Source organism: Fringilla coelebs, assembly GCF_963513975.1.
Source record: "Fringilla coelebs genome assembly, chromosome: 3".
Lineage (NCBI taxonomy): Eukaryota > Metazoa > Chordata > Aves > Passeriformes > Fringillidae > Fringilla > Fringilla coelebs.
The window spans coordinates 77,929,354-77,943,513 of NC_140030.1; the positions used below are offsets into that span (position 1 = coordinate 77,929,354).

The 14,160-nt window shown below is 47.1% G+C and overlaps 2 protein-coding genes across 2 annotated transcripts; one reads left to right on the forward strand and one right to left on the reverse strand.

Moving 5' to 3' along the window:
* The first annotated feature begins 267 nt into the window (after positions 1-267).
* LOC311152110 (epoxide hydrolase 1-like) lies at positions 268-9,686 on the forward strand. Its single transcript, XM_084202938.1, has 10 exons — positions 268-375; positions 1,700-1,723; positions 2,597-2,810; positions 3,616-3,796; positions 4,602-4,832; positions 5,202-5,331; positions 5,654-5,868; positions 7,743-7,851; positions 8,193-8,312; positions 9,275-9,686. Exons 1-10 carry the CDS (start codon positions 347-349, stop codon positions 9,474-9,476), a joined length of 1,455 nt encoding a protein of 484 aa, XP_084059064.1. The 5' UTR covers positions 268-346; the 3' UTR covers positions 9,477-9,686.
* A 1,634-nt stretch (positions 9,687-11,320) lies between these two features.
* On the reverse strand, positions 11,321-13,570 carry MAD2L1BP (MAD2L1 binding protein; the record flags this gene model as incomplete). Its single annotated transcript, XM_084201620.1, has 2 exons — positions 11,321-12,127; positions 13,385-13,570. 2 exons carry the CDS (start codon positions 13,568-13,570, stop codon positions 11,597-11,599), a joined length of 717 nt encoding a protein of 238 aa, XP_084057746.1. The 3' UTR covers positions 11,321-11,596.
* Between the last annotated feature and the right edge of the window lie 590 nt (positions 13,571-14,160).

Below are 14,160 nucleotides of genomic sequence, written 5' to 3' on the forward strand. Positions count from 1 at the left end.
CTTTGTAGGGGCTGTATAACCCAGCTGGCCTTTGCTGTGAGGACGCGGTGCTGCCACAGCCCGAGCCGGGGAGCTCAGGGCAGGCTCGGCAGGGGAGCTCCCGGTGCGCTCGGCATCCAGGCGGCACTGCCGCATCCAGGCGGCACTGGAGCGCAGGGCTGCTCCTGCTGCGCGCAGGGCTCGGCCTGTGTCCGGCTCCGTCTGCAGCTGCACACTCGGGCCATAGGTGGCACTGAGGGACGATGTAGTTTGCGTTGTCCCCGAGAAAACGTCACTGCGGAAGAGAGAGCCGGAGAGGAGAAGCTGGGACTGTGTCGGAGCAGCGGCCAGGCAAGGAGCAGCAGACATGTGGCGGGAGAGCCTTCCAAACGCATGGTGAGATCTCCTCGGCACGGGAGCAGGGATTCCCCACTGGGCTCCCGGCGCTTGGGGTGCGTGAAAGCCCCGGGAGGGTCACCAGGTCGTGGGAGAGTGGGAGCAGGAGCTGAGATCTCCTGAGCACGAGTGCGGAGGAGGTGTTGATCCGCTGAGCCTTGTTTGTGTCGCTTAGAGAGCTGCTTCTGGGACAGCCTTGCTTTGTTGGCAGCGCGGGGTTTGTGCTACTGCCTTGATAGCTGCTTTCACCCCTCTGCTCACCAACCTCCCGGATGTAAGTGTAGGGGGATATTCCTACCTGTTGCATAAGCTGCTTGTTCTTAGGAGCCCTGTTCTTCCATGCCTGGAAGTGATTTAAGGGGAAAAAACCCCAAAAAACTACGCGTAGGCTGTTTCAGCAAGTGTGAGCAAATTGCCTTGGAGATTACTGAGATATCCAGTAGAGGCTCCAGATTCTGCGCTTCAGACAGCAGGGGGAAACAATTCTAGGTGATAACAAACACACAGTGGAATTGGTTTTTCATGGATTAGCAAGTCTTTTTCCTTTTTGGCATTTGTTTTGGTTTGCTTTCTAAAAGTACTATAATTATTGTACCAAAGAACTCCCTAATGTAGCTGCGTTCCACAAGGCAGAGTAACAAGACTTGCTTCTATTGTTGCTAGATTTTAGACTGTGCTTTTGTACCAGAAGCTATTAGGCTTAAAGGGAACCGAGGAGGATACTTTCTTTTCCTAGCAGACAAGGAAAACCTAAAGTCAGGAGTAGCTAGAAGTGTCAAAGGTACAGCATTTCCTTAAACTCTGGACAGGGAAGGGTCCAAAAGCTTCTGCTGGTGCCAGCCCTGCAGCACGATCAGCACCATATGGCTGGGAGCAGAACATCCCTGGAGCTTGGAATTGCCCTGCTGAGGCTGTGCACCTATTGCAACACAGCAATCAAAGTAAACGATTTTCTTGGCTGGAAGCTACACAGCTGCTCACAGGATGAACCACTGCAAGGACACCTATGCAGCTATTTAGTGCCTTTCATCTAAATTGTACTGCAGGAGGGAATATTATGGCAACAAATTATCTAGCTGAAGCACAGCCCAGAAACACTGTCTCTTTGTACAGAGGCAGCGCTTGGCGAGCCCCTCTCTGCCCATCCTATCCAAAGAGTTCAAAAAATAATGGCAGATGTTGCCAGGTGGCTAAAGAGCTTGTGATCACATCCCTGGGCAATGAGTGGTGCTGGCAGGGGACATTCTTTGCACCACCCTGAAGGGTTGGAATAGGACAACACTATCAGACTGTAAAGATCTTTCTGTTTTTTCCCCTTTTGTAGGGAGAGCGTCATGTCCCGGATCCGGTGAGTGGAATAGCTGTTCTGTGCTGCGCTCTCCTCTTTTGGTCAGTGCCCTGATTGGGCACTGTCGTCCCTTCTGTACTCTGGATGACAGCAGCAACAAAATCTTCATTCACAGCCCTCTTGCAGCCCCCTGCAGGAGCCCCAGACATCTCTACTAATCCCCAAGGGGAGCTGGGGAACTTGAAACACTAGTCAGAGGGGTGGGAAGGTACACTGCATTTAGGACTGCATGTCTGTCAGCTCCAGCTCTGGCAGCTTGGCTCCCACACCTCAAGCATGACACCTTGCTGTTCAGAACTGAAACAGGGACACCAGCAGACACTCCTTACTTGAGAGCTACAGGGGAGAGCCAGGATTGCCCTAAGAGATAATTGAATCTGTAGGGGAGCTGTGTATGAAGCACTGGCAAGAGGAGCATGTCCAGCACATCCAGCTCTCTTCAGCAGCTGAAGACTTTTATCTCTCCTCCTGCTCCTCAGCCCACTCTGCCCATGCAGTTTTTATTCCTGGACAAGTCCAGCTGCTACTGTCTCATTCACTGCAGTACCTGCCTCAAAGTAACTTGGCCCGTATCCTATTGAACTTTGTTCCCCTGGGCATCCTGGTTCACTAGGAAAGGGACAAGGAAGACTTGTGATCAGCAAGTCCTGATCAGCAAGGGCTTGAGACCCCTAAGAAGCCTTGATAGATAGAACTATTCCCCAAATCTTACCTGTGATCTTCAAAAATAACAGAAATGCCCAGTCCCTGCTGACTGTCTGGGATTTGGAGGCATTTGTCCCAGCTCAGTCCCTATGGATGTGCAAACAAGCCTCAGCATAACTCCCTTTGACACTGCTGTTGTTGAACACAAGCAATTTTGTGCCTCCCCAGGCCTTTTGACTATTCTCAGAAGAATGCAGTCCTGATCCCTGCGGCCGCCCTGGGGGTTGGAGGGATGCTGCTCTACTGGCTCAGATCTGGACGCAAGACCAAGACTATTGACATGGGCGATGGGTGGTGGGGCGCAGGCGAAAGGCCCCCCAAAGGGAAAGAAGACACAAGCATCCGTCCCTTCAAGATCGAAACATCTGACAAAGAAATCGAGGTACAGCTGGCTGGGGGGTAAGGAGGGGCAGAAAGCTGCAAGGGGAGGCAGGCCATCACCCACCTCACTGCCTTGAGGTGATGCCTTGGGGCTGACAGCAGGGCACTTCCATGTGCCAGGGCAGCTACCCAGCTACATTAGATGATGCTCTGGCTCACCATTCTTTACAAAGGGGATTTGAGCTCTCGTCCCTTGCAATGTCCCCTAAAGACTTTCTGGGACAGCATCCCCTCTGTGCAAGCTGGGGCTTCTCCTGCAGAAAGGCCACGCTTTGAGCAGCTGACTTTGGCAGTGAATCTGTGGATGGTGGAGCAGGGCAGAAGGGCATTGGGACAGCAGTGACACCAGTAGGGCAGGACTGAGGGGCTTCCACAGAGGAAAGGACTGTAAGGTTGAAGAGGGATGGTATCTTGACTGAGTCATAGGTCCTCCATCCCTGTGTGCCTGTCTCTAATTATCTGACCAAGCAGCAGCCAGCAGCTCAAGGTGAGATTCTTATTCTCCCAGCCAGCAGTGCTGCCAAGCTCCTAACACCAAAAACCCTAAGTGAGTTAGCAGCAAGCCAGGAGTAGGATCTAGTATTCCTTGGTGCCCATGGGGAACTTGTAACCTGTAGAAAATTGTATTCCACATACAAACAATATCAGGTGGTCAGTTAGAGTATGGCACTACTTCAGGAGGGCTTGTGGTGTCCCAGGGAGCAATACAAAAGCCAGCAGAGCCAGGAGAGCCTGTCTGTGCCTGCCCTGGCATAGAGCACATGGCAGCAGCTGGCCAGCCTGGCAAGAAGGGCTTCCTTCCACAGGATCTGCACCAGCGCCTGGATCGGTTCCGCTTCACACCACACGTGGAAGGAGCCGCCTTCCACTACGGCTTCAACTCCAGCTACCTGCAGAAGGTGGTGGCCTACTGGAGGAATCAGTTTGACTGGCGCAAGCAAGTGGAAGTGCTGAACAAATACCCCCACTTCCACACCACCATTGAAGGTGAGGGGGCCTCTGTGCTTTGAGCAGGTCACACTCAGAAATGCACAGCAAGAAGGGGGAGATGTAAAACATGACAATATTTGAGATAACCTATGCATAACGGCTTCGTGATACAAGTGAAATACAACTAGTGGAGGCTCTATTATTAATAACCTTGTAGGGATTAAGACCATTACACAGTGGCAATAAGATTAGGTCTGCTTCAAGATGGGCTTCATCTGGCTAACCCATGCTGACTAACGATGAGGTGCTCTTCAGTGATTGCCTTGAAGCCACTTTTGAAAACTGTGAAATTTAGCCACACTGAGGCTGGAATATCCCTCCCCACCACACAGTAGTTTAGCAAAGTGAGCTTAGCCAGACTTTACATAAATGATCTCTAGATTAGGGTAGAAAGGCTTTACATAATTGATCTCTATGTTAGCCTTCTATCATGCCCTTTTTCATGTTTCTCTTTTAACTACTGTAATGTTTTTGCATGTATCTTATCCCCATTGTGGTATACATTCAAGTGCAGGTGTTACTTATATACTATGAGTCCAGTGTCTCAGGAGATGGATGCTAATCTCCAGTGACCCCAATATCTGTGGATGGGGTCAGTATCTCTGTCTGTATGTAAAAGATGAGACAACTGATACTATGCCAGGCATTCCCTTTCAGCCAGGCATCTTCTTGCAGTGGGCTGATTGTGGAACTTCTGATCCAGATTCTAATTATAGTTTTGCCTCCCTCCTTCTACAGAATGCAGAGCAGAAACTGTGGTCCCAGAGCTTTAATTTTTCTTTCTTTCTTGGATATGTGGCAGGGATTGATATCCATTTTATCCATGTGAAGCCATCCTATGTTCCTCATGGTCAAGCTGTTCGACCTCTGCTGATGGTCCATGGCTGGCCTGGCTCCTTCTATGAGTTCTACAAGATCATCCCTCTGCTCACGGAGCCAGCCAAGTACGGCCTGAATGAAGGTGATGTGGTGTTTGAGGTCATCTGCCCCTCCATCCCAGGATACGGTTTCTCAGAGGCCTCTCACCAGAAAGGTAAGCAATGAAAAGGCTCTGTTGGAATTGCAGTTTTTGGAGTAACAAACACCTCAACCATCCCAGGCACCCCTGGGCACTGCAATTTGTAGTGCAAATGCCTGGCTCTTCACTAAGGACCATGTGGCTGAGGCTTTGGGGCTGGCTGTGGAGATTTGCAATACTGGAAGTCAGGTCGGATTTCATTTTCCATTGAATTTCTTTCATCTTGTGTTCACTTTCTTTCCAAGGAGTGAGGCAGAGCAGCATTGCACACTGTCCCTTCCCACACACCCCCCCCACACACGTGCCTCAGTCAGGTCACAGTCTTTGGCCAGGGGAGGAACACTGGGACCAACAGTTCTCCTGTGTTTTTCCCTTCAACTACAGGGTTTGACTCCATAGCAACTGCTCGGATATTTCATAAGCTGATGAACAGATTGGGCTTCAAGGAATACTATGTACAGGGAGGGGACTGGGGATCTCGCATTACCACTAACATGGCCCAGATGCTGCCACAGTAAGTAGCAAAGGAAATCAGTGCAGAAAAGCTGCCTCCAGTTCCTACCCTACCTTCTGGCTCCATAGTCCTACCTTCTGTTTGCCCTGCTTCTCAAGCCCTTATGCTCTGTTTCCTTCAGGAACAACCCCATCCTGCATATTCAACTGCATTCATATGCTTTGTATTGAATTTTTTTTTTAAATCATGATGAACCTGAAAGGCTTTGTGTATTTGATTCAGTCCAGTGTTTATCTCACAGCTGCAGTCAGACTTGTTTTCTAGAAAACTTGGAGACAGAAAATGGCTTGATATAACCCTCTATTCCTTAACTTATTTTTAGGTCTGTGAAAGGGCTTCATCTGAATCTTGTTTTCATCACCGCACGAGGCTTGGGAAAGATGATCTGTACGATGATTGGGGCTTATGTACCATGGCTTGTAGGCTTCAGTAGGGAAGATGCTCGACGTCTCTACCCTTTCGTGCAGAAGAACATATTGGATGTCCTACGAGAGTCTGGGTACTTACACATCCAAGCCACCAAACCAGACACTGCAGGTAATGTACCTTCTCTGTATCCCTGTGAACATGGTACACTATTCACTTGTGGTACATGAAAACCAAGGCCAGCCAAATTTGAGAAGCAATGAGTTCTGGTGACTTGAGTGCAAGACTCATGGGGGTAATGAGTTTATGGGGACAAGAACTGTATAAAATGAAGCTAAAAGAAACCACTCAAAAAAAGATGGAGATTTCAAGTATATCTTTTCAAGGTCTTTTAAACAGCACACCACTTTCCTTGAGAATTAATCCATTTCCATAGAGTCTCTCAAAAGTAAAACACAGGGTTCTGAAATTGAAGATTTGAGTAGTAAATGGGGCTGAAAACAAGAAAAATATCACAAGCAAAGAGGTGCAATGTGAAAGTTACAAATACGTAGACAAAGCTCAAACACCTGAAAAGCCAGAATGCTGACGTCCTGGGGCCAGTGGATAAGGACTGTGAGGAAAAGATATGACCATTTCATAATGCTTAAAGGATCTCCTTGCATCAGTCCCCAGTAGAAAGGATTCTGGGGTATTGTTTTATTGAAATAATCCCTCATCAGGAAAGACAGCAGAGCTGTCTCAGGCTGGTGTCAGATTTGGAGACCAGAGAACAAACAGCCCCCCATCCCAGCAATTCACCAAAGGAGAAGAAGAAGCAGTTCAAAGTGGAATGTCAGTGAATGCCTAGATTATTGCTTGAAGAGATTTCAAACCCAAGGAAATCAAATGAGATAAACAATATAACAGGTGGGGGAGAGTTGTGGTGGTGGTGTTTCTGGTTGCTTGGGTGTTTTTAAGGGCCAAAACCTATAGGTATCCACAGAAAAATGAAGATTAGTATGTCTAGTCTCTGACCAGGAAGCTGACAGAATTGTTTAAAGAAGGAGAATTGGTTCACAGGGAATAATATCACAGGGAAAACATGCTTCAAGAATCAGAGCTCTGGCAGAATCAAACAGCTGCAGATCCACTAATGGAACTTTTATCATTTCCAAAAATATTTTGTTGAGACTCCTTCCCCAGCATTCTTAAGAAATTGAACTGCCTTAAGAAAAGGATTGAAATTAGTCAATGTGAGAATCCAAGTACAGGAATAAATCCACAAGTTCCAGGAGAGGGAGAGAATCACAAAAATCTGTGCTGACACTTATACAAGATCCAAACTTCTCTAGGAATAAAAGTTAATAATTAGATGTGAAATTGACAGTTATCCAAACTTTGGTTTATAAATGACTGGTTGATAAAACCAGCCAATAAAAACTGATATCAACAAAGTTCAAAGCAGTTCAAGAAAGTCACAGTTCAAATGGGTTCAAGTTTGGCTGCTCCCATGTGAGAAAATCCATGATTCAAGGGTAGTGCTCTCAAAAATCAGCTGGATCAAAGATTAAGGCAATTTCGCAAACTCTAAAAAAAACCAAAAAAACAAAAAGCAAAACCAGAGAATCCATTATATCCATGATATTCTGAATCTGTTGCATTCCTGTTAGCCCTGTTTCATAATCATATTTTAGAAACAGAATACATCCCATCCTAAGCACAATAATGCTCTCAAATATTTAATCTGAAATTTCTTTTCAGAGTGCCATCTCTTTACATCAGAATTTGCTCCTTCTGCCACACATCACTAAGAAGCCAATGGAACTTCCTTAGCTTCCAGCTTCTTTTGTATAGGAATTATCTGAATTTGTAGTGCCTTCAGATACAGCCAGAATTCCTCTGCAGGGAATTTGTCACAAATAAAGTACTATGAGGGAGAGATAAATACAGACTCTCCACTGAATTCTCTAGAAAACTCTGAACTCTTCATGAAAGTCCAGTTTAACTTGCACTGAAGTATTGCAGTGCCAGGCAACTGCAACAGCTCTTCTCTCTTCGCTTAGGGTGTGGACTGAACGACTCCCCAGTGGGGCTTGCTGCATATATTATGGAGAAATTCTCAACCTGGACAGACAAATCATTTCTGCATAAAGATGATGGAGGCTTGGAAAGGTAAGATGTCAGGTCATGATGTTATTCTGTGAGAAGCCTCATTAAAAGAATGAGTGGTGGGAACTAATATGAGGATACAGGTAAAATACTGGACTGTCAAAGCTGAAATTTAAGGAGGAAAGACTGACAGGACAAGCACTAGTTTAAACTTACAGCAGACTGCCTGCACACTACTGCTTTAGAACCAGGCAGTTTTGCTTTGAACACACAGGTGGCAACTAATCTGCTGCTTGAAAATAAGTGGAGATTAGGAGGGACAGCAGTTCTTCAGGGCACAAGCCCAGCACAGAGCACTGAGGAATAGCTTCCAGTTAAATTTCTTCCTCTCTCTCTCTCAACAGCAAATACTCTCTTGATGAGCTTTTGACCAATGTGATGATTTATTGGGTGACATCCTCCATTGTGTCCTCAATGAGATACTACAAGGAAAACTTTTCTAAGGACCCAAGAATTCATGACAGGTAATTCTATGGCAAGCTGCAAGGCAGATTTGCAAATGAGGTTGAAACATTTACCTGCGTCAACAGTTAGATCACTTACAACAGCACATTTAATTAGTTCTGAGAAAAATGAAAGTCCAAATTCTTACTTGCTTTTGATAAATATAGTTAAGGGTCACTTTTCTTTTGAACCTATAATGCACACAAGGTAGCTTGCAGCCAATACAATGCAAAAGACTTATCAAAGTACCAAGCAAAGCCTTGTGTTCAAAATACAAGTCTACATATTTATTCACCAAACAAATGTGACTTGTAGCCCAGTTCAGTGAAAACATAACAGGAGATCATGGGCAATCCTAAGAGAGAAGTATAAACTGAATTAGGAAGGTTACTGCTTGCTGGAGGATAAGCTAAGAACTGCAATAGTTAAGCACAAACCTGGGGTAGCAACTTGGAGAGCAGTACTTGAAACCCAGTACCTCGTGATAGCTGGTACATTAAGATAATGCTAAGACAGGCTGACCACAATATGTTGCTGAGCAGACTTCTCCAAGTAACTGATCATCTAAACAAGTGGGGGAGTCTTTTTCTTGGTGGACTGAACCAACCCCTTTCCTCTCCAGAGGGTCATCTGTTGTGCATTTGGTATCATATTCTAAAGCAAACAGGAGCTGGGTCATTTCTCAGAGGGGTACTGCATCTTGTCACATAACACAACACTGCAGCTTACAAAAACTCAAAGATGGGAAACATTTCAAGATCAACCTGCATGCAAACTTGGCTCTACTTTGCACCTCTACAGATATCATCTTCTAAAACTCAATGATATCTGAACAAAAATGAAGCCCCTCATGGAGTACAGACCAGGAGGTGCACTGCACAAAGCAGGGAAACTTTTCCAGCTGAATGTGTTCCCAGAGACAGGTTTTTATAGGCTTCCCCCAGAACTTGTTTCAACAATGCAATTAATTTATGTCTTCTAGGGTTGGAGTATATGTTCCCACAGGGATTGCAGCTTTTCCTCAGGAGATTGTACACGTACCACGTGTCTGGGCAAAGCAGGTCTACAAGAACATCATCACTTACACTTACATGCCACGTGGAGGGCATTTTGCTGCCTTTGAGGAACCAAAGCTCCTGGCACAAGACATCATGCAATTTGTCCAAAAAGTGGAACAGCTGTGAGCCTGCAGCTGAAATATATGCATAGAATGGAAACAAGTGGTTCTACCAGTGGCAGAACCTTAGACTGGATTTGTTTAATCCCTCAAAGTAATCACAGATAGAAGCCAGCATTTTATTTTGATAATAATTACAGTACTGATTTTTAAATCAATTTGTAATGTTTTCATAAGGAAAAAAAAAAACAAAACATCCAAAAAGCATCTTGTATTCCTTTGTTCCCAGCACCCTGTCATTGCTGTGTTCATAGTTCAAGTATAACAGAATATGTAAACAGTTTATTGCGGTAACATTGCACTCATCTGAGGAAGAGAGGTGAAAGGAACTGGCCAAGGCTTCTGTTTATAAGCCTCTTTAAACCCTTGGGCACCTGCATTTTTAAACATGTGTTACAAGCAGCTTTGGTGGAAGCATAAAAGGTTTTGATCTCCTGAGCACAAACACTCCTACATTCATGTTATATTTCCTTCAAGAGACCTGAGATTTCATATTCAAGTGGGCAGCTGCACATAGGCAGCTTTCTTCACTCAAAGAAGTGAAGAAGCTTATAACAAGCTTAAGAAGCAGCTATTGCACATTGTAAGCCGATATTAATGGATACTACAGCAGAGGGCACTCTAGTGTTCTCCAAGCTCAAAAATTTCAAATTAAGTTCCTATTACTTCTATCATCTTATTCTATCCAAAAGGTCAAAGTTAAAATATGCACCAAGCATAGAGGGTTACTTCAACCTTCACCCTCTTCACAAAGGACTTTTACCATCCCATTGTGCATTTTTGACCAGTAACAACAAGTACCCTCAGTACCAGTAGGTTCACCTTTCTCTTCAAATGCAATGGAGTTATTTCAAGCTACTAAAAGCTCATTACAGCACAGATAACAGCCCAGCTGACTGAAGACAATTCCAGCAGATATCTAGTTCTAACACACTGCTCTCAGGGCTTCTCTCCTTGTCCTGTTCTGCAGTAGACACCAGCCCAGAATAACAGGCTCAAGTTCTGATTCTAGGTAATACAGTCTAAGAACATGAATTTGGCAGGTAAAGATCAAGTGCTAAACTTGATCACATTCCCCTGATTTCTATGCATTTCAGAAACATTTAAGTCAAAATTTCTTCCTCGAGTGAGAGTAATCTTCCATTATTGCAGCAGTACTTCTAACTTTCTCTGAAGAGGGTTAGCAAAGAAACTGCTTACTTTTAATCTTATATCTAACCAATTGTCAGGGCTGTTAGGCAAGTATTAGTAAAAAAAAAAAAAAAATTGCTTATTGCTACCCTGCCTCCACAGTACCAGTCTCCTTCCATCTCCAAGACAGCACTAGCTACAAAATTTTCTTAGTTGAAAAGTCTTACTTTGGAATGTTAAGGAACAGAAAGTGAATTATAGGAAAGTGTAATTTTATCAAATAGCTGGACAAGCACTTAAGAGCACCTGAGTTACTCAAAGGGGGCACACACCACAGTCGGCTGTTGCTTGCAGGGTTGCCAGGGGCCCCTGGAAGCAGCTCTGCCCATCTCCACAGTAGCCCTGGCAGCTCCAGCCCTTTGCAGAGGACCTGCCTTCATCCTGCCCATTCTTTACCAGCTGGAAATAAATCTTCTGCAACAATGTTACTTCTGTGCCCTGCTCAGGTTTTGCCCACTGGTTTTCCTCCTCTGGGGAACTTTTAAGGACTGCAGGATTTCCTCTCAGAGAATTATTTTGCAGGAAGTGACTTCACCTAAGAGAGCCTATGGGTAACATGGCAAATGCTGGATCAGAAAACGGCCATATTAAACTCAGGAGGAGATTGGATGTATCCAGTATGTACCAGTTCAGCAAGCACTCAGCAGGGAAATTTCACTCCCAACACATTAATTCATCCTGAGTCACAGATCAGGTCCCTAAAGAATCGCTGGACCTGTGTGCAACTGCGCCTTAAAGTGGATTTGCCTTCAACAACAACTCAGGAAATAAGAACAATAGAGGAGCACACCAAGATCCAGGGAGGCAGTAGACACCATGAAGAAAAAAAAAATTCAGACAGACATGGTTCAAAAATACATGGTTACATTTGCTAAAATTAACACCTAAAGAAAAAAAAAGTAATCAATATTCCAGTTAAATTTCTATGGAAACCATTCATTCACTAAAGCCTTTGAGGGTCACTGGTGCTTGGAACCAAACATAGTCCTCCCAAGCAGGTGCTGGCTGCTGTGGAGGTGAGGCACTAACGTGGAGGTCTCCATCACAGGACAACTTAACAGTCAGCTTCCTCCCTCGGCTCGGCACTTGGTAGTTGAGCTTGGGCTGGAACCACTCAACACCACAGTCACGGTGGCCCTGGACCAGGACAAGAGTGCCTGTGACAGGGAGAGCCTTGAGTTCACTGAAGACATCAGCAACAAACAGGCGGTGAAAGAGCTGACGAACACAGGGTGCAGTCTGGAGGCTCTCTTCAGCAGAGCCCTCACAGAACCCCTCCAAATTCAGTTCATAGAGCTCCTTGGGGTTCATGACGTTGCCTCCAAGTAGGAAAAGAACCCGAGGAACCAGCGTCAGACTAAACATGACTTCCAGGTGCTGGAACAATCCCTCCAGCTCCGTCAGCAGCTGCTGGCACTTTCTGCTTGCCAGGCCCAGGGAATGCGGTTTCTCAATTCCATCTCCATCCTCAAAAACAAAAATTCACATTAACACATTTAGTTTATGTGTCAGGACCCAGGACATCCCTCCAGCTGTCCTGAGCAGCCAAGACTCCTGCCAGGGGTCTCTCAGGGACCCTGGCACAGAGCCCAAAAATGCCTGTGGTTTAGATTATGACCCGTGGAGCAAGTTACCAACCTTTATATGAAGGTCTGCAAGCCACAACAGTTTGAGTAGAATAACAGTGAAGTTATCAAAAGGTGAAAAAATAGATTTTAGGGTTTTCAGAATGGGGGTTCAGGGGGCAAGATGGAGGAATCTGGGTGTGTCCAGCCTCTCCTTCTTCTTGGCCTCCATCTTCTGCTGTGATGTTGCACTTTAGGTTGGTTTAGAGCAGAAGCTCACTGTCTAACATAGGTGATAGGGACTGGAAAGTAATTGTAAACATTGAATACGTAGCTTTTAGTATAAAGACATAACACTGCCCTGGGGGCAGGCAGAATGACTCTGACTGTCCTGCTGAGTGGACCTTGGCAGGACAGGAGAAAGAATTTTATAGATAAGATACAATGAACAACCTTGAGACGGAGAAATTAAGAGCCCTGACTCCTTCTTCAAGCGCCAGGCTGGGAAAAGAGACTTTCTAACTTTTCTCGGGGGTCATTCTGACAAACTAGAGACCCCAACAGTTATGAACATGTATTATACTCTGCAGAAAGCATGGCCCATCCCAGACAGTGAAGGGACAAGCAGTTTGTGTTCATTTTGAGAGCTACAGGTACCCACATGGGGAAGACGGACATCTCTCCACATCAGGAGATGCAAGAGGAACACGAAAGCACAATCCATAGCTACTCAGTTGGACTCTAAATCGCACTACTGATGAATTCCAACAGGAATTAGAAGCCCATCTTTCAAAGATCAGCCATCTCTCTGAAGTCTCTTAACAGTATTTTGTTTGTTTGATGTTTTGCTTAGAGTAACAAACAAAACAGCGACACACTTTGAGCGGAAAGCAGGAAACAATCAATTAAGAGCAATTTGTCGGCACCTCCAGCAGCCTGAACTTACCGGTGCTTTTGCCTCGTTTTGAAAAGAAGAGGTAACATTTAGGGATGCAGCCACAACAAGCAATTTACTTTAAAAGTCAAGCACGTTGCCGTGCGAGTCCCCGAGCGAGAACAGGAGCTCGCAAGCAAACCTCAAACGCCACGGCCCCCCTAATCTGCCGGCCCGGGGGCCGCCTCCGAGCGTGGGGATGACCCCGCGGCCGCCGTCCCTCACCTGGGCCGCCCGCCGGCAGAAGTAGGCCAGCTGCTCGTAGGGCAGCGGGAGCTGGTTCCGCTGGTGCAGGACGTGCTTCAGGAGCTCGCAGGCAAAGCGGTAGCCGCTGCCCCGGCACACAGCTCCCGGGAACTCCACGGCCACCGCGGGGCTGCCCAGCACCGACCTGTCCCCCCGAGGCCTCATCCCGCGGCGATCCAAACCCGCCAGCGCCGGGGAACGAGGAGACAGTGACACGCCTCCCCCAACGGCCGCCGCGGTTTAAATGCCGCCGCCGCCGCGGAGCCTCACGGGAGTGGCGCACGGGCCGCCCGCGCGCCCCCCGGCGGCGGAACCGCCGCGCTTGGTGAGCGTGGTGGGAGGCGGGGTCTCTGTGTAGCCCCGCCCCTCCGCTCCCCCGTTCCGATCCCGTCCCGGGGCCGCCAGGCTGAGGCTGTGCCGGGAGCTCGGGCTGTTTCCTGTAGGGCTATCCGGGGAGGGCTGCAGGAAGGGGCTCCGCTGTCCTCCGCCCCGCTCCCGGCAGCCCTGGCGGCTCGGCTGTGTTGCGAAGGAGCAGCCTTCGTGCTGCCGCGGGGAGGCGGAGGCGGGGAGCGCCGTGTTTGGAAACATTGTGTCAGCCGCCCCATTGGGTGCCGCTTCCAGCGCACGGCGAGTGGAGGGCGGGATGGCGAAAGGAGCTGCTCCGAGGCTGCTTTACAGGAACCGCGGCCACCTGTGCGGAGCGCCACGGAGGGTGTCGGTTGTACACGAACAATGATCCAGCGTCCCTCTCCCCA

Coding starts and splice junctions, on each gene's coding strand:
- LOC311152110 (XM_084202938.1), top strand. CDS start 347: ATGTGGCGGGAGAGCCTTCCAAACGCATG. Junction 7,852..8,192: donor GATGATGGAGGCTTGGAAAG/GTAAGATGTCAG, acceptor CTCTCTCAACAG/CAAATACTCTCTTGATGAGC. Junction 8,313..9,274: donor GACCCAAGAATTCATGACAG/GTAATTCTATGG, acceptor TATGTCTTCTAG/GGTTGGAGTATATGTTCCCA.